The sequence below is a fragment of the Brassica napus genome, chromosome C7 (assembly GCF_020379485.1).
Source record: "Brassica napus cultivar Da-Ae chromosome C7, Da-Ae, whole genome shotgun sequence".
Classification (NCBI taxonomy): domain Eukaryota; kingdom Viridiplantae; phylum Streptophyta; class Magnoliopsida; order Brassicales; family Brassicaceae; genus Brassica; species Brassica napus.
Genome location: NC_063450.1, coordinates 42,966,273 through 42,994,018, shown reverse-complemented (window position 1 = coordinate 42,994,018; position 27,746 = coordinate 42,966,273). Strand labels below are relative to the sequence as shown.

Below are 27,746 nucleotides of genomic sequence, written 5' to 3'. Positions count from 1 at the left end.
GTGCCGTCCAAGTGCCTATAGCACCACCACAGAGAACAAAGATGGGACCTCAGAGGAGGATGGGAGTATATGTTGGATACGATTCCCCTTCTATTATTAAGTACCTAGAGCCAACAACAGGTGATTTGTTTAAGGCCAGGTTCGCGGATTGTCATTTTGATGAATCCCAGTATCCAGCATTAGGGGGAGATTATGGTAAGCTGGTACAGGATATAAAATGGAATCAAACATCCTTAACATGGCAGGATCCTCGGACTAGAGATTGTGATCTAGAAGTCCGGAAGATTATACATCTTCAAGAGCTAGCTAACAGATTGCCAGATTCCTTTGCTGACCCAAATAGAGTAACCAAGTCATACATACCAGCTGCAAATGCACCAATAAGACTTGATGTCCGTGATGGACATAATCAGGCTGCTACTACGTCTAAACCACAATTGAAACGTGGTAGACCAGTAGGTTCCAAAGACAAAGAAGTTCGGAAAAGAAAGAGTGCAAAGAAATCCGACAAAGTGGAAACTCTAGACATGGAAAAGGAAACTCATGTACCACCAAAAGATACTTGGGACGCTAAGAATCAAGGTAATGAAGTTCCTGACAATAATGAGATCTCAATAAATTATGTCATGTCTGGAAGGAAATGGAACAGAAAACATGTCGACATGAATGATATATTTGCTTATAATGTAGCAGTCGAATTGATGGATAATAAGGATCTAGAACCCACATCTATACTAGAATGTATGCAACGACCAGATTGGTTGAAATGGAAAGAAGCCATTAATGTGGAGTTAGAATCACTGAAAAAGAGAGGAGTGTTTGGACAGATCATCCGGACACCTCACAACATAAAACCAGTGGGATACAAATGGGTTTTTGTGAGAAAAAGAAATGAGAAAGGAGAAGTTGTGAGATATAAAGCACGACTTGTTGCACAAGGATTCTCACAAAGACCAGGAATAGATTATGAGGAAACTTATTCCCCTGTGGTGGATGCTACGACCTTAAGATTTCTAATAAGTCTGGCTGTAAGAGAAGGTCTTGATATGCGGTTAATGGATGTTGTAACTGCCTACTTATATGGTCCACTGGATAATGAGATATACATGAAAATTCCAGATGGTATTGAATTGAAAAACAAAGAGAGTTCTCGAGAACAACATTGTATCAGATTGAACAAGTCTCTTTATGGATTAAAGCAATCAGGTCGAATGTGGTACAATAGACTGTCCGAATATCTCCTGAAAGAAGGATACAAAAACGACCAGATCTGCCCATGCATATTCATAAAGAAGTTCAATAAGGGTTTTGTAATCATTGCAGTATATGTAGATGATTTAAATATCCTAGGAACCTCTGGAGAAATTTTCCAAACTGTTGAATATCTCAAGAAAGAATTCGAGATGAAAGATCTTGGAAAAACAAAGTTTTGTTTGGGATTGCAACTTGAGTATATGAAAGATGGAATTCTTGTGCATCAAAAGGCATATACAGAAAAAGTACTCAAAAGATTTAATATGGACCAGTCTCACCCATTGACTAGCCCCATGGTCGTGAGAAGTCTTGGTCCGGACACTGACCCATTTGGTCCGAAGAAGAAAAATGAGGAAGTCCTTGGTCCCGAAGTGCCTTATCTCAGTGCCATAGGAGCTCTGATGTATTTAGCTGGCCACACACGACCAGACATCAGCTTTGCTGTGAACTTACTTTCTAGGTTCAGCTCCTGTCCGACCCAAAGGCACTGGAACGGGATTAAACATATACTTCGTTACCTACAAGGAACGAAAGACTTGGGTCTTATGTTTACTGACAAATCTAAGGAAGATTTAGTTGGTTTTGCTGATGCAGGTTATCTCTCTGATCCACATTATGCTAGATCTCAGACTGGTTATGTTTTTACACACGGTGGGACAGCTATATACTGGCGGTCCATGAAGCAGACCATGGCAGCCACATCCTCTAACCACACAGAAATATTAGCCATGCATGAAGCCAGCCGTGAGAGTGTATGGATGAGATCCATGACACAGCATATTCGTACCACTTGTGGTATGATCAAAGGAAAGGATCCACCGACCATCCTATACGAGGATAACACAACATGCATCGCACAGCTTAAGGATGGATACATTAAAGGAGATAGGACGAAACATATTCTTCCTAAGTTCTTCTTTACACACGAGCTTCAGAAGGTAGGAGAGGTCCAAGTATTGCAAGTCCGTTCGAGTGAGAATTCAGCTGACCTCTTCACCAAGTCACCAACCTCAACGTTCAAGAAGCTCATATGGAAGATAGGCATGCGTCGACTGAAGGATCTTCGGTGATGCATTCATCAGGGGGAGTTCATGTGTTGTACTCTTTTTCCTGTCTTGTTTTCCCTTTTACTACATTGGGTTTTGGGTTTGTCAAGAGAGGTTTTAATGAGGCAACATCCAAAGCATGAATGAACCTTGACCGGATGTGTCGATCAAGGGGGAGTGTTATAAACCATTTAGTGATCGACTCATTTATCAGCCCGTGTAGCAAGACGGGCCAAGCCCATCCGCAGGATCATACTGACGCCTATCTACTCTTGTGTTTATCTACATTATAATTGGTGTTTATCTTACGTATTGCTAGTCATTATCTAGTTAAGGATAAGTACGATCTCATGTCGATCCAGTACTTAGACCGTCATTACCATATGTATATAAAGACCAGTTGATCGACCTAATAATACACATAAGTTTCCCTCTTCGTTCACAACACTTTTTTCTTTTGAAAAAAGGCTTGTCACATAAAAATCTTGCTAGGACCAAAAGTCTATTTTACTTTTCAAACATCTTTATCCTGTTAAAAGTTGGAGTCAAGGTCTCAAGGATTCTAATTTGATAAAATATCAAATGAAAGAAACAAATAATAAAACGTGACGATCGTTTTAGTAGAAAAAAAAAGATAAGAAAAGAATACGCTAGCTAACAAATTAGAAAGCTCATCTCACTAAGTCATTGCAGTGTTAGAATAATTTTCTTTTGTTTATATAGGTTCAGAAATATCGCCGAGGAATAATGTATACATGATTCTCAGTTTACAAGATCTTTCATATCATTGTGTAATAAAAAACGTAGTTCTTTGATAATCTCAGAATTTGCTAATTAAGATATATAGATTTTTCTTTTATGAATTAGAACTGAATCAAAAGTTAAAACATATAATGTGATCTTTTTTGCTAAATGTGTGTATATGATATAAATCTTGTATTGGCAGAACATCTAAATAATAGTGTACTTATCTTATATATTAAAATAGAAGTCACAACCTTGATTCATGTGTGATTTTTTTAAAAAAAATAGACCTAATGGACATATTCCTAAAAAGTAATGTTACATTTAATCTGTAATCTTATCATTTAAATTTTGGGCATACCATAAATTTTTATTGGACTATCAATAATTGAATTTAAACAATAGATGATCGATTGGATTTATAGATAGTATAAATTAAATAGATATAATTTAATGTTGTAATACTATACCTCCATATGTTAATTATTTAAATATTTGTCGATGTTAACTTTTAAAATTATAAATAAAAAAATTAAATAATAAAAATCATATTATTAATCTTTACTACTTTAAACCAATGAAAACTAATTTTAAACTATATAGTTTATTTTAAAAATTAAACAAAACTAAATGTTTAATTATTTACTCGATTTGTAAAATGTTAAAAATTAAACAAAAACTTTCTAAATTTGTGAAATGTTACAATATTTTTGAATATGACAATAAAACAATATTTTACTAATCTTTATATATATAGTTACGATTTTAATAATGAAATAATAATATGAAAGTATATATATAGAAGAAGATACAAATACATGTAAAAGTTTGAAACAATCTATTCAATGAAAAAAATATACCGTAAACTTATTATGTTTTAAAAATTGATAGACACATATATATTATAATATATACCAATTTAAAATTGAAAACAAAATGTTTATATAAAAATAAATGAAAACAAAAACCCGCGCGGTTGCGCGGATCGAGATCTAGTATAGATTATTTGCTATAAAGTATCTTGCCACATTGTGTAAGTGCATATGAGGCGACAAAAATAATGTGCAGAAAGTAAGAACATACAAAAATTGTTAACGGGTTTGTTTCCTACATCTCCGAGATCTTGTCTAGATTTCATTGACTTAGAACAAGTAGCAACCTATAATTTCTATATGGTACAACACAAACACTTGTGTCTACCACTCTTTTCTAAATATGTACTCTATGAAGAATACGAATCAAGCACGCATGCATAGATCACCATCCGGCGCACCGGAGCTCAATGTCTTCTACAGATGTAATCTTCACAGACCACCACAATCAAATCACTCTTGTGCTAAACTTCCCCTGAGTCTAAGCTTCAATCTTCCACATCTCGGAAGTATTTCACCAAGTACGTTGGCACTCAACGCACACAAGTGACACAAAAGAGTACGTCAACTCCAACGCATAACATGCTCACCACGAGCTCAACACAATGGCTAACTCCACCATACAAAGCGTCAACTCCAACGCCACCAAACTAAATCCACATCGGACTCCATCAAACAATGCTTCAGAATGTCCTTCGACACCAAGCAATAACACACACTAATGAAACCTATCTCTCTCTTTTCTAGCTTTCTTATAAGACACGTCCCTCCTTATATAACAGACCAGAACTTGTTCTCCACGTCTTCAACTTTTTTTCAAGTCTCTAAATACTCTTTAAGCAAATTTTCTTTTCCATTTAAACGACTTTCTTTTCTTTGTAAAGGTAAACCTCCTTTCTAAGCAAACATCCTTTTCTTTTCTTTTCTGCTTAATGGAAAACATCCTTTTGTCTTCAAGCACATATATTCTTTGTTTTGGCTGATAAAAATAGCGAGAGATCATCATTGATTGAACTAAATCTAAACCCTAATTAAGCATCATTGATAAGCAGGCATGTTGATAAGTAAAAGGATCTTGGTTAATCTGGTGAAAAATATGAAAGATCATGTAGAGAAAGCAACGGCTGAAATTTATTACCAAAAATAGAAAAAGTACAAAGACCACTAGATCTCCTCCTCCAAATCCAAAACACAATCCAGCTGATACTGTTTCGGGCTTCTATAATTGCTGAATCTCCTTTCTCAGTGTCTTCTCGTTTAAATAGAAAAGGCAACAAATATATATTTGAGTTTTTGTTACTCAGAAGAAAGATAACGAGAGAGATGGCTGATGAAGTTTCAAATCTGGCAGAGTTAAAGTTAACAGCTTTGATAGTTCTATAAACCAAAGCATGCATCATAAACTATCGGACCGTCTGGGGGGTAAAATCGACGTCGTCTGTAACGGCCAAGAAGCCGTTGACGTTCATTGTTCCGGCAGAAACTATGATCTCATTGACTCATTCACATGGACATGGACATGCCCATCATGAACGGTATTCAGGTATACAATTTTATAATATTTTTACTGGTTAAATTCTTCTTGGTTATTCATTTATTTTCTTCTTAACCGAGTTTGCTACATATCGTTTAGAAAGCTATAATTGTTTAGTCTAAACAAACAAACCAACAATTCTTTTATAGAATAGTTTGGATTGTTTGAGAATTTTCCCATCCATAATAAATAAGCCGTAGGGTACTGTTCTACTTAACGTTAGAATAAGACTCCTTATTAGTCCTTATTGCTGCAACAGTCCAATCCTTTTTATTATTTTACAAAAATAGAACCGATAATTTATATATATGTAATATATATAGTGTGTTTTGTTTTTGATGAATGTTATTAGGCGAGGTGAGGTGGCGACAAAGAGACAAAGAGACCCTGGTCTTAATGACTTTCAAGAGAAACCTCTTACCATCTCTAAGCTTCTCTCTATTCTTCATAAACTCGATTTTTACGTCCAGACCTAGTCAAACAATCTCAATTTGTTAATCTTTACTTATTTGATATGACATACTTGTAGTTTTGAATATTCGTTACATACTTCCAAATATTAATTAATTACCAATACCAATTCAATAAAGTTTGCGAGCAAGTCAGGCTCAGGCTTCTGAAAATAGGTCGGATTTATGAATTATGATGATTTATCACGGCATCTTCATCTCTGCCATTCTCACATGTTAATCAATCGGGTTGGTTTGTAGCTAAACGAATTGGAAATCAGTGACTTGTCACGTGTAAAGAGCTAATGTGTATCGATCGCTAATTAAATCCGAACTATCTTGCTTATGAAAAAGTGTGGAGTCAAAAACAAAAACAAAAACAAAAATGTTATTAAATATAAAGGTAAACACAATTCATTCACAATTACCGTTATTAGCAAGGACCATGTGTTAGGCTCATTTGGCGCTTAGACCTCCCTAAGATCAGGTCCGGTCAAGAGTATAGACACAAAAAGCGATCGTCTAGGTACTTGCCTATGATAAAATAAACTTTTCTACTAATAATTCTTAGAGAAATCTCTTATGATGGCTCTAAATGTAGTTTATTGTATTTCTAATAATTAGGAATATATCTTTTACAATATTTTTAATATTTATTTATTTCAAATAATTTATAATATATCAAATAATCTAATGAAACAGAAATTTCATTCCTTAATCTTTCAAAACGCAACTACACAAATAATGCCATTTTCTAATAAATGTATGTTGTCAGATTTTCATTTTACTGTCAGCAATTATTTTTGTCAATTTAAATAGTACTACAATATATTAAGAGCAGTTTTTAAAATTATTAAATGGACTGCCGACGGAGAAAAAAAAAATCAATGGACAAGGACACTTGGACGAAAACTAGAAGTCGGTAATTAAAAAAATAATTTAAGGGAATGTATTAAAAAAATATATATATGTGTGTTTGTATGCTTATAGCTTTGCTTCTCCTTCCTCGATCTCTCACTTTTCAGCGTTGAATCAAATCTCTCCGTGTTCCCCCTCTTTGCTTCTTCAGGTTAGTTTTATTTTGGACAGTTTCTTAGATTATTGTCTGAAAATTGCCTTGTGAATTTGGAACAAAAAAAGAAACATGTGTAATGAAATGGTTCTTGTCTTTCATTCATATGTCATTTTTCCCACCAATGCTTGATCTTACATTTCGTCCAAAGTTTTCACCTTTGATTCGTTCTTCAGCTGTTTAATTCCAATCGATCTGTCTTGGATTCTTCTGAGAAATTGTTTAAGAAAAAAAAAAGATGAAATATGTTTGTTTTCATCTGATCTACATGCTTAGCCATTTAGATCTCACTTGGTTTCAGTTTCTTATAGATTGAATCAAAGAGGCTTCAAAGATCACATTTTTACGATTTTAATTGATCCAAAGATCTCATCTTTTTTTTTTGCTATGTCGGATCTGGTTTCTGTTTGTGTTGATTCAGCATTTATCTGTTGCTTACATCACTTGGATCTTTCTGTCTTGTTCCTGTTTTTAAAAATAAAATAAAAAACTTGTCGTTCCCTTGATTCTAACTTTACCTCTTCTTCCATGTACTAAAAAGCACTTAGATCTGCACCTTTTGGTCCTTTTATGAAATAAATGATTTGGATTCTTCTTCACAGGTAATATTTCAACGAATTGCTTAGTACCACCATGGGATCCACTGTTGATGCTGCAAACAAGGTAACGTTTTTGATAGGATTATTAAAAACCATTGTAGTTATAAACCATTGTTACCTAACACTGCTTGGGAGATACATTGTTTGAAGTTTTATGTTTGGTCTGTTTTCTCCAGGGTGTTAATGGAACCGCAAGTGCCAAGAAACCCACAGTTATATTTGTCCTTGGTAAGTTTCATCATGTATCTAATTCGTCTTTGCAGCCAGCATTGTCCTCATGATCCATGGGATGTTTCATTAAGTCAAGACTTATTAGAAGAAGTTAAATGTACATCTTCTGAGTTTAGTCCCTGTATATGTTGAAACAGGTGGTCCTGGAAGTGGGAAAGGTACACAGTGTGCCTACATCGTTGAGCATTATGGCTACACGCATCTGAGTGCTGGAGACCTTCTTAGGGCTGAAATTAAATCTGGCTCTGAAAATGGGTATTGCCCTCAAAAACTTTCTGGCATTGTCCTCCTCTAGTTGGTTTATTGTAGGTGTTATGTAATTGTTTTGCCCTTTAAAATGGTTTGGTGCAGAACTATGATCCAGAATATGATTAAAGAAGGGAAGATTGTGCCTTCTGAGGTTACAATCAAGCTGCTGCAGAAAGCAATTCAGGAAAACGGGAATGACAAGTTCCTCATTGATGGTTTCCCTCGCAATGAGGAAAACCGAGCGGCATTTGAGAAAGTTGTAAGTAACATTCAAAGTTTATTTCTTTTGTCATTACAATTTGCTTAATGACATGTGTTTGATGGTTTTTGTAGACTGAGATTGAACCCAAGTTTGTCTTGTTCTTTGATTGTCCTGAGGAAGAGATGGAGAGGCGCCTATTAGGCCGAAACCAGGTTAGTATGATATGAAAAAGCTCTGTCTAATTTCTTGTTCCATGTATATTGATTGTTGCCTCTGTTGAAGGGGAGAGAGGATGACAATATCGAGACTATAAGGAAGCGTTTCAAGGTGTTTCTTGAATCTAGCCTACCTGTGATTCAGTACTACGAAGCTAAGGGGAAAGTTAGAAAGGTAAAAACATTTTTTCTTTCTTGTTTTGATTCTCATTACTTTTTCAGTAATTGTAAGTTGTTAACAAAGTTTTGTTGTTTCTGCTGCTTGGCTTCAGATTCATGCCGCAAAGCCCATAGAAGATGTGTTTCAGGAGGTGAAGGCAGTCTTTACTCCTGAAGCTGAGAAGGTAAAAAACAATACTTGTGTGATTCTTTAATCCTCTAATAGTAAAAAAAAAAAGGAAATAAAAAGATTCCTCCTAGGAATCACATGTGTTTGTGCTTGTAATGTAGAAGGTTTGTAACTAACTAATGTTTGTTTACTGGTCTGAATCATAGATTCATCATGACTGTGTTCTGTAAAGATGATAAATAATGCATTTGCATAAACTTTGATGATCCAACTTTCTTTATTCTTCACAACTCCGTTATGAATAGAGCAATGCTAAATATCTTGGCATAATGATAAACTATAGAGGCCAAAGTAGCTGCAGCTATGAAGTTAACAATTATGTGAACGTTTTATTTAGGTTGAAGCCTAAGGCTGCAGCATCGTGAACTAAAGAAATGTCGGATAAATTGATCAGGTATGTATGTAAGTGTAGAGCCGTCAAGGATGATCGAGCATTTTCTTTTATTCTGATCTATAAAAGTAAAAAAGTGCAACTTGAGAATCTGGAATAAAGGGCTTTGGAAGCTGATGCTTTGTTATAGCATTTAGATCATTTATGTGGTATCTAGTTCTCTAAGAATCTTTGACAGGAGCATGTGATGATTATTAATGTTTGCTTTCTTTAAAAGATTTGCAGGTAGCTGGGTGGTTGCATCTTCTTTACTGGGAAGTCTCTGCTTGGCCTTATTTTTTTCTTCTATATAACTATATGATATGATTACTGTTATTATTATACACATTGTTACCTAGTATATCATTTTTGATTTTGTATTTGGTGGATTTGTGATTGGCTTTTCTGTAATTTCATAAAACAAATTCATTGGATTTTATAATAATATATATATACTAAGATTAATGGAATCTTTGTGGTCTGGTCACTTTTTTCTTGTCGTTCCATTAAGATTGTGGTTGGATCTAAATTTTATTAAAACCCATGATACAAATGGTCTTGTTCATTACTAATAAACACAAAAGATCAATATTAGTGAACTATATACCTCAACGTCATATTCATACATTTTCATATTTTCCAATAACTAAACCGACAAAGAAACAAACAACGAGAATGTATTTCTAAAACAAAGAGTTATCCAGTTAAACAACACAAACAGAACATAAGTTAAACCAGACAGAAATAGCTAACTTTATTCAAGTCTAACCAACCTAAAAATAGCAAACAAAACACACACAAACAAATAACAAAAATTTGCTCTATATAGAGGCAAAAACTCAGTTATTGGCACGTGTTTTAAAAGGAAGGTACTACAATCACTCATCCTCCTTGGAAGATCGACGAACATACTCACCATCTTATGGATGACGTAGTATCATGGCAGCAAAACCTCTACTCATTTCGGGATTACGAAAAACAATTGGCACGGGTCGAGATACGAGAGTTTGGAGTGAGCCTTGGGTTCCAGACTTAGTGGCTCGTCCACCTAGACCTGCTAACCACATTGTATACAGACTCCCCCAACTTCTTGTTCAGTCCTTTATTAGGAATGATACCAAGGAGTGGAATACCCAGCTTTTACAGGAATTCTTCCAGCCAGAAGATATTCCATTGATACAGGGTTAAAACCTTCTCCCTCTTTTGCTCCGGATGGATATGTATGGAACTACACAAAATCAGGAGTGTATTCAGTTAAAATTGGTTATGACCTACTCCGATCGACCAAGCTGAGTCTTACACAGGATAGGGCAATAGAACCAAGTATCACGAGTCTTCAGAGCCAGGTGTGGAAGATAAAGGCTCCGAGTAAGATGAAGCACTTCTTGTGGCAGTCTCTCTCAGGATGCGTGGCGACGGCAGAGAGGCTCACTTATAGACACCTGGGCGCCGATAGGAGTTGTCCTAGATGTGCTGGTCCAGTGGAGTAGATTAATCATCTTCTTTTTGAATGACCCCCTGCTCTACAGGTTTGGGCTTTATCGGACTATCTGTCCCTTCCGGGTTACTTCCCGAGTATATCTATATACCAAAACATGAACTTTTTGTTTTGGAAGAGAAAAGAGGTGGTTCCATCGAGACCACAATTCGATACCTTCCCATGGATCTGTTGGTACATTTGGAAGTCGAGGAACGACAAACTCTTTAATGGGAAAGTTGTATCCCCGATTGACACTCTCCAACACGCATCCCTTGAGGCAGAATGTTGGAGGAAGGCTAATAAAAATGAGGAAGAAAACGAAGATCACAGCGATCTTCCTACTACGGAGGACTCTCCAGTGCCTCCTTGGATACCCCAAATCCCTACATGTCAAATTGATGCGTCATGAATCAGTAATGGCAATGTCAGTGGCCTAGGGTGGAGTCTTAAGGATCAAATGGGCTCTGAGTACTTTGAACTGCGGGCATGCAGTAGGAGCCTCTCAGCTCTGCATGCTGAGATGAAATGTTTACTTTGGACAACCTCATGTATGAGAAACAAGAGGATAACCTCGGTAAGGTTCGAGACAGACTGCTCGGACCTAGTGGACATGACTAATAATCCGATGAAATGACCTACATTCGCGACGGAGATTGAGATGTACCAGAGATTACGTGAAGACTTCGAGGATGTGAGCTTATCGCATATTCCTCGGAGTAGGAATGGTCGGGCAGATACACTAGCAAAAGAAGCAAGGAACAAAAACTATATTTTCTCCCATATAGATCAGACCCGGATAGACGGAGGTGCTCCTCGTAGGATCGGCTCGATAAACACCTATATACACACACATCTCATATCTCTATCAAACAACAAACACATTAGTCTGATAATTTTTGTTTTGAACACAAGAAACTTTGTAAGAGAAAATGGCGGGAAAAGTGTACATGGTGATGGCCTTGGTGATGATGATGGCATGTGTTTTACAAGCATGCGATGCACATTATAGGAAGCCAACGCCAAACCTAAAGTTCGAGTGTTTCGGAAAGTGTTCCATAGGATGTGGCAAACAAAACAAACCTTGTTTCCAAAATTGTTTGACTAAATGTGGTCTCCCACAGCGAGCCAGAGACCTCAGACTAACAGCACCTTCCTCCACCGTCTAATCTTATATTTTCTATGTGTGTTTAATCGTAAAGGAAAGAATCCAGAACTATCATCAAATGTATCTGGTAACTGTGTGACAAAATCTATCTAAATCTAAGGATTTGCAATACATGTGTATCCCTTGACCTATATAAATCTATTATAATGACATGGTTATGTGTGTATCTGGCAACTGTGTGACAAAGTCTATTCAAATCTAATGATTTGCAGCATATGCATCTCTTGACCTATACAAATCTATTATAATGATAGAGGTCCTTCTGTCAAATACATGTGATAACGATTCACATATAATAATAGAAACGCACAAAACAAAGTAGTGTAACAGACTGTCTAACCACTTAAAATCATACAAAATTCAGAAACATGGAATCTGATCATTATAATAACCTAAAAAACATAAAAGATCCATCAGCTTTCCTTGTTTCTGAAGCAACCTCTGAAAATGCCAATTGAGGAAAACCTTCTCCTTTACTTACTTTCTGCTGCATATGCTTATAATTAAACCCTTGTCTGAAGTATAACATCCTCCATGACTGCAGTCTCTACCGTCTTGAAACAAACGGTTGAAGCAAGCACGAAAGGATACACATTAAGAACACCAAAAAAGGACAAGGATCTCCCTCTCTCTGTCTCAACAACAGAGCCATTAACTTTAAAACCCTCTCTTGTCAGGACAATCTGCTGCCCTGTGTCCTGAACTTCCACAATTGAAGCACGCACCTCCAAAACTCCTGTTTTACAGACATCAAATCAATCAGTTGAAAGAGAAAACAGATTCCAACATAGTTTTGGATGAAGCTTTTAAAAAAACTCACCTCTCCCTGGAAGGAGCTCTGCTGCTTGATGATCTTCTGTCACTACCGCCACCAATCAACCAATCATCAGAACTTCCTCTGGAACCACCACCACGGGACCAGCTGCTTCCTCCACCACCACTGCTTCTACCTCTTCTGTCATCATCACCTCCCCAACTATCACGTCCTCGTGATGATCCTCCTCTACCGCCAAATCTTGACCCTCTAGAACCTCCTCCTCCTCTAGGCATCCTGTCTCTGCTAGAGAACCGTCCATAGTTATCACTAGACGGTCCATCATCTTGCAGCGGGGGTAACTACAAAAGATGCCAAGTGTTGTTAGTCAAAAAAGATCTCATTGTATCAAAAAAAAGTGAAAGCCAGCAGAAAACTAAGGGAAGCCAAAGATCAATACCTTTGTTATCAAGGATAGACTGTTTCCTTCTGGCACTTCATTCTCTAGCAGCTCTTTTGCTATGTCCTCTGGTAGATCAAAAACAGCTCCTTGCACCTGATACACATTACCAGAATCAGAGATTTTTAAGAAAATAAGATAGTTTCAAAAGATACTGCTGATATGATAATCATTTCAATGAGTCTGACCCTGTCATCTGCGATCATGAAGATTTTCCCAACTCGATCTGCAGCTGGACGGTAAACATCTGAAAGGAAACCAGTCACAGACCTTGCAGACAGGAAGCCTCTAGCGTTTGTTGGATCTCTTATCAATTGCAAAGTCACCCATCCCTGCAGTCCAAACATTTTAACTTCAGTTCATGATTGTAGAATTAATTATCAAATCTAAGTATTTAGTGGATGTTAATGTTTATTGGTTTCTCAAGAATCAATCTAAAATGTTAATGACCTCTCATTACTTTTCCTGAATCTTAAAAGCATTGTTGAGAATCAAACCTGCTCATGACTGAGGAGAGATCTAGAAGAAGGTGGCTGAGAGAAACCGCTAAGGTGAGCTAGAGCTGCAGCTAAAGCATCTGTTCCTTTCTCCTCAAATAGTTTCTGAGCAGTTGCTGAGAAAAACTTAATAGACTCAGGGTGAACACCGTTCAGAGTGGCCACCACATGGTCTGCTGACGCTTCCAACAAGTCTCCAACGGTCGGTGGGCTAATAAACTCGAATCTGCACCCTACATCACGCTCGAGAGACCTCACGGTTCTCTTTTGGCTGCTGCTGTGCATGAGAATGGCAGAGCCTTCTTTCCCTGCACGCCCAGTACGACCAGAACGGTGCACAAAAGTCTCTGGGTCATTAGGAAGTTCATAATGGATAACCTGTAAAATGAGAAAATGTCAGAACAACACAGACAGACGAATACTACCTACTGAAACTTTGAAAAACTTACAAGATCTACGTTGGGGATGTCAAGCCCACGTGATGCAACATCAGTGGCAACTAGAACTGTGAACTTCCCTTGGCGGAAACCGTTGAGTGTCCTCTCTCTTTGATGCTGAGAGATATCTCCATGAAGTGCCTCGGAAGGTATACTGTTTGATAATGCTAGAGAGACCTCGTCTGCGTCTCTTTTTGTTTGTGTGAAAACAATGGTCTTGCCACCCTTTGCATACACCTTCAAGTTTTTGAAAAATTGAAATAATCATTACAGAGCTAAAGAGACTAATCTATGTTCAGGAAATAGCAAACTATCGACTGAGCCTTACTGTTATAAGGTCACTTAGAATCGTCCGTTTTGATGTCGATGTGGCTGAGATTGCATACAGTTTGATCCCTTCCGCAAGCTTCTCATCTTGGTCTCCAACCTACAAATCCAGTAAACAGCCTTAAGCATCAGAGTCCAACCTAAACAACGAGAAGAAACAATGAAGCAAGCTTACCAGATCGATGTTCAAGGGATTGTCAAGGTACTTCCTCGCCAGCTTCTTCACCCAAGTAGGCATAGTCGCTGAGAAAAGCATGCTCTGTCTCTTCTGCGGGAGATTCTCAAGAATCGACTCCACAGCCTCCTCAAACCCAACAGCAAGCATCTGGTCAGCTTCGTCAAGCACCAAGTACTCAACTTCACCCAGCTTGAGGCTCCTCCCTTCGATCAAATCAATGATTCTCCCAGGAGTACCAACAACAACATCAACACCACGAGTGAGAGCATTCTGCTGAATGGTGTAAGAGACACCACCGTACACACAGACAGTGCTTAAATAAGGCGCAGACTCCTTAATCTCCTTCTCCACTTGCTTAGCCAGTTCTCTGGTCGGCGCGAGGACAAGGAACTTAGCAAGACGACCAGGCCTCCTACTCAACAAGAGAACACAAAACACTTAGAGACATCAATCTAAACAAAAGAGAGATGTACAGTTAACGATAAACAAACCTGAACGCAGAGTAGTCTCCAGCTTGTTCAGTGAGGCGTTTGATGATAGGGATACCGAAAGCTAGAGTCTTTCCAGTTCCCGTCTTAGCACGAGCTATGATGTCTCGTCCTTGAAGTGCGGGAACCAACACAGCCCTCTTCAGACAACAAACACCAAAACAGTAAAGTCAATAACAGATAAAAAGGATGAGACTTTTAAGTGTTTTCAGATTGAAAAGGATGAGACTTTTAAACCTGAATGGGGAAGAGGTGAGTGATACCACGCTTCTCAAGAGACTCGCCGAGACGCTGAGGCAAACCGAGTTTGGAGATAGCGAGCTCTTCACCATCGTCGTCGGAGGGGGAGGGGTCGGTGTTGTCGAATTCGTCGGAAAGGCCGAGGCTTTTGAAGGCTTCCTCGCTGAGGACGGAGTTGGGAGTGGCGACGGCGGAAGGGATGAGGAGAGAGGAGGAGGAGGTGTGGATGAGGCGAGGTCTGCGGAGAGAGAAGGGAGAGAGGAAGGGTTTGTTGAGAGAGAGAGGTAAGCAAGTAGACCTCTTCTTGGAAGTGGTTTTGGAGAATTCCAGGTGAGGAACCTGGTAAAGAGATGGAACTCCCACCGTCGACGCCATTTCTCGATACTCGGTGGAGAGGAAGGAGGAAGAGATAAGGTGAGAGTTGTTTTTTTGAAAGGCTTTGTAACCTTCCACGCCTTTGCTTCTCCTGCTCTTCGCCCTATCTCTTCTTTATTTGTAACACTCTCCAAGTGGTGTGAAATATCAGATATGTTGGGCCTTATGGGCTGGTCTTAGGTGTACTCAGGCCCATTATATTGATTTATATGGATAAGAAACTTAGCATCCTGGCCTTGTATGGGGGGATATAGATATTTTTGGGGTCGGTTAGTTTTCATTCTCATACATATGTTGGATTTTTCCCTTCTTATGACATGTGGATGGGGGTTTGTTGATAAGTGTCCTAATGTTTTTTTTTGTATTTAAATTTTTCTTTTTTTAAATTATTGCAATTTTCTCCATCAATTTCTAATTGTGTATTATTTAATCCTTCTCACACTTATTGGTCTCTAAAATTCAAGAAATAAATAAAATAATATAAATATATTTTAAATATTTAATTTATTCACACCTAAAAATAGCAAGACTTTTCATCATTTTATTATTTTTACTAATTTTTATTATTTCATTTACAAATTATATTTATTTCATTATTAGTATCATAAGATAATCAAATTAAGAATAAGAAACTAGACAACCAACACATAAACTAAGAAAGCGGGCCAAAGGGAGAATAATAATCGAAAGGCCAAAGCCACCAAAAAACAGGAAAATATATGCCTAAAACACCGGAATCACAACCAGTAGCTAAAAAGTAAGAAACACCTCACAGATTAAACAAGAACATACAAGACGGCATGCAACTGAAAAACCACAAAGCTCTGGATAGAATGAACCAAAGCTCCAAGAGACTAACTCCGCACACCTATACCAAGAAAAACATGGAAAGAAAAGAAACAACTTGAGAGAGGGAGAATGGAAGACAACCACCAAAAAATCAGAGACTAAACTTGAGACCATAAATAACCTTCTAAGCCCACATAGCATACACGAACGAAAACATTATCCAAATCTCGAGTGGCAAACATGGTGAAAGGGAGAGCCACCAGAGATGCGATGAAAGCTGCAAAGAGATGCAAGAATAGAGAGGGAAAGGGAGACGGAGCGAAATCAGAAAACTATGGAGCCGTCCTCGAGCTATGAAAGAGAGCATAGAAGTCAGAACACCAAAAACTAGATCTTGAAAACCAAAACGAGCAGAGACTATTGACGGTAAGCCAACGACGAGGAATACAAAATCAAAGACGAATAAACTCTGACCCAACCAAGGAGATGTTGTTCCTAACATCAGCTGAAATCTAAGGAAGAAGAGGAGCACTCAATATTGACTGGAACAGCCTACAATGCCGTGGGAAGCAACCGAACAACTGAAAACTCATAAACCCGATCTGCAACAAATACCATATAATCTCATAGGTGAAGAAGGCAAGAAGAACAAGAGAAAAATGTGAGTCTTTTTCCGGTGATGGTGAGAAGCACCGCACACCAGAAATGTAACGAAATACATAGACGATGAGGGCTCAAGTTTAAAATATGGGGAGAGGGCAAAAAACATCTTAAAAATTATAATTTTCAAAAATATGAAAAAAAATATAATGCAATTTTGACGATGAAACCGTTAATCTTAGAATCAACAAATGCGTAGATGCAAAGTTATTGAAATTCAATATTAGTTTATGTTAGAGGCTCATTTGACTACTAACAAGTATTATACACACAACAACACATTATTCAAAAAAAAAACACAAAAATATATTAACTTATCACCTACTACATAACAAACTAAAAACATCAAATAATGATCTTAACAAATAAAAACGATAACATAATTACATTATCCAAAAAAAAAAAATCATGCTCTTAGCAATAATAAAACAATATTCCGCGCGAAGCGCGGACACCCTCCTAGTTGTGGGATAAACTCTCTTTGGCTTTGGCATATAAAAACAAGAGCGACCTTTAATATGGCCATTGACGTGGAACAAGTCTTGAAAATCAAGTTATCTCGGTTTGCTCCAGAAGATCATTTAATATGGCCTTTTACGAAAGATATGCAGTACACGGTCAAGTCGGGATACTGGACAGCTACTCACTTTTATCATGAGGGAGATGAGATCTTAAAACCACCTCCATCGGTAAAACCGATCAAGGTTTCTAAAAGAAAAACAAAAATTAATATTATAATATATTAATCTTTTTGAAGCAGCCGAAAGGTTTTGAAAGTGACATCTGTTACTTTGTGGTAGAACCCAATTCTTAAAATGTCCAAACAAGAAACCTTTCATGCTTCTCTTTCATAATTTTCTTATTTTTTGTTTTCCTTTTAATTGTCAGAACCCCTTGTTATATACACCGTTGGAGCTGCTCTAAGACCTGAAGGCTCTTTAGAAATTAAAGGAAAAATTTGAAAGTTGAACATTTTGCCAAAGATAAAACAGTTTTTATGGAGAGTGATATCAAAAGCATTAGCTACGTATACAAATCTTTGTACTCGTGGGATTAATATTGATCCTACATGTCAGAGATGTTGTCTTGAAGATGAATCCATCAATCATGTTTTATTCATGTGCCCTCATGTCACGGCTATTTGGAGATGTTCAGGTATTATCTCAGTCCATCTATTTTCAAAAACCTTGGAAGATAATATTCAACTTCTCTTTAGCATAATGGAGTCTTTACCGGATTTGGAGCTAAATAAATTACTGGTCTTCTAGTTGATTTGGAAATCAAGGAATGAATTTATCTTCAATAAGAGAAATGTTCATCCTAGTGAAGACATTAAAAGAGCAATGGATTGGAACATTGAATGGTATAGGAATGTTCTTCAAACTGGACAGCAAAGAAAAGGATACGGGGCTAAATCATCGAAATGGGAACCTCCTCCTTGTAATTGGGTAAAATGCAACTTTGATTATAGCTCTGGTTCTAATAACATTGCTGATGGGATTGAATGGATTTTAAGAGATCATAATGGAGTTTTTTTGGGAGCCGGAAATGCTAAAATTGGAAAAGTTCAATCATCCCTTATAGGTGAGACCATGAATTATTTGTTTGCTCTGCAACAAATATGAGTTCGTGGTTGGAGAAGAGTATGGTTTGAAGCCGATAATCAAGAACTTTGTCTTATTATTAACCAAGTGAAGGAACATATTGATTTGGGGAACTACTTATGTGATATAAGGTATTGGATGACTTTGTTACTAGAGTGTTCATTGGAGTATGTCAATCGCGAGAAGAATCAAACAGCGGATGTTCTGGCAAAACAAGTTAGTGATCATAATAGTTCTTTCATATTTTTTGATATTCCTCCTCATTGGTTGATTCAGTATTTGTATTCACCTTTTACAATTTAATTAATAAATTTCTTGTGATTAAAGAAAAAGAAAAAGAAGAGCGACCTTGAACGTGAGATGTTTCATCTCTCTGTTTGACGCTTTAGAATGCATGACTAAACTAATCGTTTTTTTTTCACACTTACACACACCTTGGACACAAGTTGTATCACATGTTATCTCTTTCTAAAAGTATGATTTACTGGTAAAGATCTTGAAGCAAAGGCATAGAATGTTTTTAGTTTTAAAAGAAGTCTCTAATTTCCAAGCTTTGAGTGAGAAGGCTTTGGCTTTGCCGACAAATGATGTTGTATTTTATAATTGTTAAGTACATTATTATTGAACCGTCTATTGGTATCATTGGATAGCTAGACTTGTGATTGAATATTGATGAAAAATAGAATACTCTAATAAAAAAAATTATAGAAATCGAAATAATTTGACCAAAAACAAAAAAAAGAAAGCGAAATAATTAAGGGGTTGAAGTCCACAGGCTGGATTGGATGGACGTTGAATGGATTGCTTCATTTAAAAATCTTCAGAGACTATAATTAAAAAAAAATTTTATCTTTAATCTTTTTTTTGGACTTTGCTTTGCTGTGAAACCCATCTCCCAAAGTTTGCTCCTTTCGCAGGGAAGGAGGAAGGAGAAGAAGAAAGAAGAAAGAAGAAAGAAGAAAGAAGGAAGGCTTATCAAAACCCTCAATCTCAAAATCCACAATAAATCTGCTCTCTTCCCCAAATTAGGGTTCTTTTTCTATTTCTTTGCTTCGTTACTACGGTTACATTGCTCTCCTCTTCCTTTCTTTCTTCCTTCCCGATTACGAATCGTGGTCTCTCAATTCTGGGTTTACGTCATTTCCCCCCATCTTCGATTCATACTTGCTGTAAAGCTTCCAACTTTATATTGGGTTCTTGTTCTGCTTTCAAAGGTTTCAACTTTTTTTTCCCCCCTTTTTGTTTGATTACAGAGTTTGTTCATTTTGTTGATTCCTTTTTGTTTATTTGTTTTGCAGGAATGGCGGATTTGATACCGTTTTATCTCAACATCGTGGCGTTTCTATGCACTGTTGGAGCCATTGCCTTGGCAATATTCCACATCTACAGGCACCTTCTCAATTACACGGAGCCTACTTATCAGAGATACATCGTTCGGATCATCTTCATGGTCCCGGTTAGTCTTCTCACCCATCTCTATTACCTCTTGACATTGTTTTACTCTCGCTGACATGTTGTTCTTGATTGTTTTCTCTTGCCAGGTTTATGCCTTCATGTCATTCTTGTCTCTTGTGCTACCTACAAGCTCCATCTATTTTGATTCCATACGTGAAGTGTGAGTACTCCTAAGTACTCAACCAACTCTGTAACCCATGTTAAGTTTGACTCTAATGGCTAACTTTTGGTGTTTTTCAGTTATGAGGCATGGGTCATTTACAACTTCTTATCTCTGTGTTTGGCGTGGGTTGGAGGTCCAGGAGCTGTCGTGCTTAGTTTGAGCGGTCGCTCTCTTAAACCATCATGGTGTCTCATGACTTGTTGCTTTCCGCCATTAACATTGGATGGGTAAGTAGTTAAGTTCTTTCTACTCATCAAGATTGAGCAGTGGTTACATAGTCACGTTAATAGCCATTATGAGTGTTGTCCTTAAAGACAACCATTAGCTTACACAAACATTAAACAGTCTGTTTGGATGTCTCTGTCTCATGCTGTTTTCTTATGCGCCATGGTCTTTTTCTTTGCAGGCGTTTTATTCGACGGTGCAAGCAAGGCTGTCTACAATTTGTAATCCTAAAGCCTATCCTAGTGGCTGTCACACTTGTGCTTTACGCAAAAGGGAAGTACAAGGATGGAAACTTCAACCCTGATCAAGCATATCTCTACCTTACCATCATCTACACCATATCCTACACAGTTGCTTTGTACGCACTTGTGCTGTTCTACATGGCCTGCAGAGATCTCCTTCAGCCATTCAATCCAGTCCCAAAGTTTGTGATCATTAAGTCTGTTGTCTTTCTAACCTATTGGCAGGTAAAAATTTGCGTTCTAACTTTGTAGTATTAGACATCAACTCTTGACTTTTGTGTTATATGACTCTCTTCCTTTGAACAGGGTGTTCTTGTCTTTCTTGCTGCAAAGTCTGGATTCATACAGACCGCAGAGGAAGCGGCTCATTTTCAAAATTTCATAATATGTGTGGAGATGCTTATTGCTGCAGCATGCCATTTCTATGCTTTCCCATACAAGGAGTATGCAGGTGCCAATGTTGGTGGAGCCGGCAGCTTCTCAGGGAGCTTATCACACGCTGTGAAGCTAAATGACTTCTACCATGACACTGTCCACCAGGTAAGTAACTGATCTTGACATCTTGTTTTGAACGATTTTACGTTTTCATTTTGTGCCTTCTGATGATGATTGGTTGTTATTGCAGTTTGCTCCTACTTATCACGATTATGTACTCTACAACCATACCGATGGTGGAGACGAGGGGGCAAAGAAGTACCGGTCTAGAACCTTTGTGCCGACTGGGCAAGAGATGGAGGCGATGAGAAAGAACCAAACCGTGTATGCAAACAAGATAGATGGTGTTTCGGTCTCGAGTAGTCTATCTTCTTCAGTGGGGAGCTCACCGAAAAGCTCCAGCGTAACATCTGATCCTGCTGCGAAATCTTCGTTGCTTGTTGATGGATTGGATTCTCTTGATACAATGTATGATATGTCGCTCATTGACATTGATATATCTAGTTTCCCCAGCAACGTCCCCTCAGCAAGTGAAAGTGGGGCCTAGATAGAAGCAGAAAGAAGAAGATGTAGAAAGCTGGATTCAGATGAATCTTCTGAGGTGTGTTCTTAGTTGGAAGATGTTAGTAGGGAACTTGAGGAAAGCTTGTAAACCCGTTTGCCTTGAGCTCTTGTAGCTTTATGTGATGAGTCTTCTACTAAGCATGTTTCTTGTCCTTGCCTGCTGTGTAGATATACTAGGGCTTGAAACTTGTCTTTAATTGCTTCTCAAGCTTGTGAATTGTTTAGCAGCTGAGTAACATGCTTCGAATATACATGTAACTAGATGAGTTTGGAGCATCTTTAAAAGTCTGTCTACATGTTGTGTGTTCTTGGCATTTTAAATTTGAGAGCATGGTAATAAACAACAAAGTTCTTGACACTCCTTGACGGCTAAAGGCTACGGAGCAGATGAGGAACTTGTGTACCTGACTTACACTTGTGACATTATTGCATAAGAGATGTCTTGGTCTTAGGATGGTTGGTATTTGACAAAAACCAAGCATAGTAAATGCAAAGGAGTTAGGCATATCCTTTCTATAATTCCCGATGTCACATCTTCACAAACCTAACTTACACTTACTATGCTCCACCAAACATAAACTATTTCATCTTCTTGTGTGACCACAAAAAGTTAAAAGGAGTTATTATATCAAAATTAGTAGTATTTGTATAGTAGAATTTTTTTTATGAGCACATCTTTTTATATTGTCACTCTTTTTATAAAAAGTAATCTATACCAACAAAAAGGGTACATTCTCTTAAAATTCTCTGAACTATTTGTCTTGGATGATACGTATTATTTTCACGTTTTCCACTACTAGAAAATGTCTTCTGATTCAATGAATGTGTATCTTCTAAGCTATAGTACTAGTAATTAGTTTTATTGTTTTCGATAAAGTGACCTCATAAACGGAGTAATTTCGATTTATAACCCACCAAACAAGTACTACATTCATTCATTCACTGCTTTTATTTTGATGTTAGTTAATAAATACTTAGTGGAATGTTGTTGGTCAACGGGGGAAACGTTAAATTAAAGTCTCACCAGACTTTTGGATGGATTAACGAGGACAAAAGACTTAGCGAGGTAAACACACATACGTTTGCGCCAATAAAGAACACAGTGCGTAACACATGATAAAAGCAAAATACTAACGCGACTGCGTTTGCGTTCAATAAACCCTTTACTTTAAGGGCTCCGTTTCCAAACTTGGAAGGAAACATAACGATCCCTAAAAAGAAAAAAAAATAACCATTCCTCAGCCTCCACTGAATATGAGTGAGAAGCTCGTTTTCAGAAGCGGTGGCGGCGACCGGTACTGCCGTGGAGAGTATCTGGAGAAGAGACAGGTGTTTCTCAGGAGCTACCAGTTCTCCAGGAAACAGAGCTTCAGGGAGAAGGTTACTAGATCTGTAAGAAGAGTGAAGAGGTTTGTGTGGTCACAGCTGAGATCAACGAGGAAGTTGAAACGCGTTTTCTGGTCTCGACTCAGATCGGCGTTTTTCTACCGCCGCAGACGCTTTTTCCGTCTCCTTCATTTGCACCAAGACGAGCCTTCTTACAACTGCTTCTAAAAGGTTTTAGAGAGATTTGGGAAACGCTTGAGTCAGTGTGTTTGTTCCTGTCTTTGATTATGTTTTTTTTTTTGCTTTTGGTCAAATGAATCATTGTATAATCTCCGTTAATCAGATTGATTAGTAAGCTTAATTGAAGTTTTAGATATTATCATTATTTTCTTTAATCAAATTTGGTTTTCTGGAATGGGGAAAAGTCAACATAAGGTTTATTGTGTGAGTGTGTACGGAGAGAATCATGCAAGAAACGTGAACTCGGCGTTGAATCACAGCACATTTTAAGACGAGAAGTCAGAGAGTGGTTCCTCTTTGCGTGTCCCTTGGTCAGCAAGTTCACAGCTGCGTTTTCCTTCTAATGGGCCTCAGTCTTAAGCAAAATAAGCCAGTGTTGGGCCCATAACATATAGCGAAAATGTAACAAGGTCTTTCACATGTGGCCCCAACTGTTAAATATCTTTTTCAAACATCTCATGACAAAATGCTAGCATCTAGTAAACTTTGTTGCAGTAAACTTTTTTTTTTGAAACATTTTTTTTGGTAAAATATTAAATATTATTACCAGATTTTCAATTTGAGACGGAAGTTACTAGGAGAGATGCAAAAAATAATCTAAACAAAGAATTAAACAGTGACAAATACTAACATGAAAAAACGAGAAAGCAAGGCAAAAAACTGGATACCAACGAAGCAGTGAAAAGGGCCTACGCTTCGGAACATTTTCTTGAACCATATACAAAAATGACTATAAGAAATAAACATAGGAGACTTTTGTCTTTCTCATTTGATCCTCTCTTCTATTCATGTGTTCCAAATGATTAGTTAGTGGCTTATCTTCTCCTTTATCTATTGTTTAAGATATAAAACTTATTTAAGATTTAATCATTGCACATGGCTCTCTATTTTCCTATTCACTATGACACCAATTCTTAATATTTTTCTCTGTTTTCTTTTGGTATGTGACAGCCATAGATAGACACATAGGTCAAATACATGGCAGCTGCATGCAGTCTCTCTCTGACTTGTGTGGTTAAACAAGAACTGAACAAAACTCAGAAGATTTGGGGATTTGTAGTGTTTAATAAATACAAAAGAAAGAATATAGCCATGTGCTTTCAGAATCTTTCCCTCACTCTCTTTATCATTAAATGGAGCCCCTTAATTTCTCTCATCGATCATCATCAAACTGATCCTTGTTTGTTTCTCTTTTGATTCACTTGTCACTTGAGTGTTTTCTTAGTTTTAGAGCTACTTTCAGACCACTTCATCAACAAAATCTTTGAAAACATCTTTTCCTTGTTTTGTATCTTCAAGACAAAACAATAACTAGCTCAAGATGCTGCGGATTCTTGGTAAGTACCGGTCAAGATCATCGTGCCAGTACCAAAAGCTAAGTCATCATCACGAGAAGGTCACGACAAAACATAACTTGGGGAAGAAGCTTGAGGGTAGGTCAAAAGGGTTTAGACTAAACCGACCAAGGAGGCTGGTTCTTAAGGCACTGGTTTTACCACGAAGGATCTTGAGCATTTACGCGCGCATCACAGATAAAATGAACAGAGAAGGTTTCTATCCCAGTCTCATTGTCTCTTCTCACTGGGGATTCCCTATTGTATTAGAGAAAAAGCTTATATTTTGACGTTTGTGACTTCATATAGACAAAGAGAGATCAAAAACAGAGGAATGAAACTGTAACCAAATACTACTCGTGATGTTTATATGTTTGTGTCTGTTGCCTGATAATAAAACGACTTTACATTACTCATGTTTGATTCACAAGCTAGCTACACATATCCCCCCCCCCCCATACACACACATTATATTTGATACATTTTACACAAATCTTTATTAGTAAGGTAAGTGTGTATCAAACTTATCTTTTCACTGAGTTTATGTATATCCTCCCTTTTTGAATATATATTTTTGAAAGCTTCACACTCAATAGAGCTTTAATCTCTTTAAGACATGCGAATGCGCCATGTTAACTGCAATGGTCAGTGAAACTCGAACTCGAGTTCCAAGTACATTATAAAGCATTTGTCTGGGATTAGTTGTTGACAATACACGAGATAGACTAGTAAACCCACTAAAACATACTATTATTTAATATAATTGCTTGAGACTAAGCGTGACAGATAAAGCATCAATTAAGGGAGAGCAAAAAGACAAGAAAAGAGATAACATGAAAAAGGAGATGACCACTTTACAGAACATAAAAGACTTTACAAAACAGAATGTGATGATACCTCGTTTTTAAATATGTGCTATAGTGAGAAGCAACACATTTAAAGATGGAAGCATGTCTGTAAAGTAACACTTTGAGAGAACCAAAAAGTATCATTATAAAGCTGTAAAAGGGCTGGTGAAAGACATTCTTGTAGAGAAGCTGATGTGACAAGAAGAAACTATTTTTCAGAAGGAGAAGGTTATATGAGGAGTTTGGTGTGTAAGAAGATGTGGTGGGTTGTACATCGAAGGACCAACAAGAGGAACTTACACCGTGGTTGTGAGGTATATCTAGCAAAAACCTGATATTAAGATACATATATATAATAAGTATTAGACATGAAATTCTCTAAAAAAGGTGTTGTAACTTAACAGAACAAGAGCATATGTGACTTGGGGAAAGACTTGGATGAGATACTAAAGGGGAGGCTAGAGACGATAGAGGAGGAACCAGAAGCAGAAGAGCGAGAGCGGTTAGGAGAATCGCAGAAGCCAATGTTGTTTAAGGCTAAGATGAATGTGGAGAAGGGCAAGACAATAGTAAAAGCTAAAATGAAAAGTGGGAAAGTGTTTTACATGTTGTGTATTATTGGCTTAGCCTCTAGACGAGGTTTGAATGATCTTGTTCTTCACTAAAACCTTCTCAACTCCTAATTTTCTTCTTCAGATTCCTTTTTTTTTTCTTTACTTGACTGTGGATGTATATATAGGTGAGTGTGTATTTTTATCTGCTATATACTGGTTGTGTAATGCAGTTTATGTTTGTTTATGTTTTGTTTCTTTATTTCTCTGGTAGAGTATTCTTTTATGTAGCTCAATACATAGTATTTGGTGCAACTCAAGTTGAGGATTTGATTTGTTAGCTTATTCCTATAAGAGTTTATATATATGTAAAAAATACAACTGTAACTAGTTGTAACCTAGTAACTTGTATTAACCTATAGTACCGCTCTGTATTCTATATATTATATTAACCTAGTACTCATCTGTATTCTATATATTGTATCCATTCTACTCTAATAAAACTATCAGAGCCTGATCTACGAAATCCAACTTGATTGTAACCGATCTGACCTAAAATTGGTCCATAGATCCTTATCAAAGAACTATTATCTTGATGAAACATATTAGAAACAATGTTCCACTTCATAAGTTTGAAAAAAATCTTAACAATAAAAAAATAGTTAATTTAGCTATTACCAATTGATTTTAAGTTCTAAATCCATCTAATTTAATATCGATCATGATCACCATGAGTATTCTTGTCACACATACTAAATGAAATCGAAAGTTGAAGTCACAAATCAACCATGCATCAACTAATCACCACGAGACTTATACCTGTTTAGTATTAACTTCCAAAACTCATGAACTTCTTTCTCACATAGTATATAAGTTTGTTTTTAAAAGTCTTATAATTGATATGAATGATGATTCTAATATCAGCTAGTACGAGATCTCTTTGCCTAATTATAGCTCCCTTTCTTTTCCTTTTTCTTACGGTTCTTGCCTCCACCGAGCCACCTCCGACTCCCATATTGAGACATGACAACCAAAGCAGCGACCTAGTCTCCGCCATTGCCGACATGATTAGGGAATCTTACAACGGTTTTGGCACCCTACTCCTTCTCCATGTCCTCAACGATACAAATTTCTACAACAATCAAGAGATTACTTTCTTGATGCCTAGCGACGACCATCTTTCTCAAGCAGACATGAGCCAAGAGAGTCTTGAGACGTTTATCTTAAGACATACGATCCCTGCGTGGCTTATGATCAACCACTTGCTTCGTTTCCCAAACAAAACGCTTGTCCCTTGTAGCATCCCTGATAAAATGTTCGTTATCACAAAATCTGGTAGGTCGGGGGGACTATATGTGAACAATGCGAGGATCGTTTCTCCTAATATTTGTCGGAATTCTCGCGTAGCTTGCCACGGGGTCAGCAACGTTATTACATTCACCGAGGACTCCTTTTCTAAGGCAATATTATCACCTGTGTTATCATCAGTTCGTGAAAGAATCACTTCGTCTAGGCACTGAAGCTCTCTATCTTTAATTACCACACAAAATTTGTAGGGTTTGAGTATCTTCTAAAATTACTAAAAAAGTTGTAGATTTCTCAAAGTCAGCGTGGCCACTATTAACAACATGATTAATCCTGTTTCTTAATTTAAAATTCTTTAACTCATGATTTAACACAAATTTTTTTTTTTATATTTTTCGGCTAAGAATTGGTTCTTATA

General features: G+C 37.2%; 5 protein-coding genes across 7 annotated transcripts; 4 read left to right on the top strand and 1 right to left on the bottom strand.

Annotated features, from left to right (window-relative positions):
* Positions 1 to 6,823: 6,823 nt before the first annotated feature.
* LOC106348727 (UMP-CMP kinase 3) lies at positions 6,824 to 9,656 on the top strand. 3 transcript variants are annotated; one of them, XM_013788529.3, is made up of 10 exons: positions 6,825 to 6,968; positions 7,574 to 7,634; positions 7,747 to 7,798; positions 7,939 to 8,056; positions 8,153 to 8,309; positions 8,384 to 8,464; positions 8,535 to 8,642; positions 8,740 to 8,811; positions 9,154 to 9,210; positions 9,433 to 9,656. In XM_013788529.3, the coding sequence occupies exons 2-9, from the start codon at positions 7,605 to 7,607 to the stop codon at positions 9,163 to 9,165; spliced, it is 630 nt and encodes a 209-aa protein (XP_013643983.1). In that variant the 5' UTR covers positions 6,825 to 6,968; positions 7,574 to 7,604; the 3' UTR covers positions 9,166 to 9,210; positions 9,433 to 9,656. The 3 variants fall into 3 exon arrangements, with proteins under 3 accessions (XP_013643981.1, XP_013643983.1, XP_013643982.1); XM_013788528.3 differs by having other exon boundaries at positions 9,425 to 9,656; XM_013788527.3 differs by lacking the exons at positions 9,154 to 9,210; positions 9,433 to 9,656 and having other exon boundaries at positions 6,824 to 6,968; positions 8,740 to 9,022.
* A 2,438-nt stretch (positions 9,657 to 12,094) lies between these two features.
* On the bottom strand, positions 12,095 to 15,693 carry LOC106348726 (DEAD-box ATP-dependent RNA helicase 3, chloroplastic). Its single transcript, XM_013788526.3, has 10 exons — positions 15,210 to 15,693; positions 14,976 to 15,112; positions 14,482 to 14,896; positions 14,308 to 14,406; positions 13,992 to 14,216; positions 13,543 to 13,920; positions 13,234 to 13,377; positions 13,046 to 13,141; positions 12,652 to 12,947; positions 12,095 to 12,567 (listed from the first exon to the last, which is right to left on the bottom strand). Exons 1-10 carry the CDS (start codon positions 15,585 to 15,587, stop codon positions 12,489 to 12,491), a joined length of 2,247 nt encoding a protein of 748 aa, XP_013643980.2. The 5' UTR covers positions 15,588 to 15,693; the 3' UTR covers positions 12,095 to 12,488.
* A 3,735-nt stretch (positions 15,694 to 19,428) lies between these two features.
* Positions 19,429 to 22,031, top strand: LOC106348724 (transmembrane protein 184A). Its single transcript, XM_022706810.2, has 7 exons — positions 19,429 to 19,854; positions 19,939 to 20,096; positions 20,182 to 20,255; positions 20,336 to 20,485; positions 20,665 to 20,950; positions 21,032 to 21,265; positions 21,351 to 22,031. The coding sequence occupies exons 2-7, from the start codon at positions 19,941 to 19,943 to the stop codon at positions 21,705 to 21,707; spliced, it is 1,257 nt and encodes a 418-aa protein (XP_022562531.2). The 5' UTR covers positions 19,429 to 19,854; positions 19,939 to 19,940; the 3' UTR covers positions 21,708 to 22,031.
* A 727-nt stretch (positions 22,032 to 22,758) lies between these two features.
* On the top strand, positions 22,759 to 23,435 carry BNAC07G28780D. Its single transcript, XM_013791852.3, has one exon. The coding sequence runs from the start codon at positions 22,979 to 22,981 to the stop codon at positions 23,276 to 23,278; it is 300 nt and encodes a 99-aa protein (XP_013647306.1). The 5' UTR covers positions 22,759 to 22,978; the 3' UTR covers positions 23,279 to 23,435.
* A 1,728-nt stretch (positions 23,436 to 25,163) lies between these two features.
* Positions 25,164 to 27,659, top strand: LOC106352180. The gene is made up of 3 exons (XM_013791851.3): positions 25,164 to 25,786; positions 25,877 to 26,125; positions 27,022 to 27,659. Exons 1-3 carry the CDS (start codon positions 25,706 to 25,708, stop codon positions 27,541 to 27,543), a joined length of 852 nt encoding a protein of 283 aa, XP_013647305.1. The 5' UTR covers positions 25,164 to 25,705; the 3' UTR covers positions 27,544 to 27,659.
* The last annotated feature ends 87 nt before the right edge of the window (positions 27,660 to 27,746 follow it).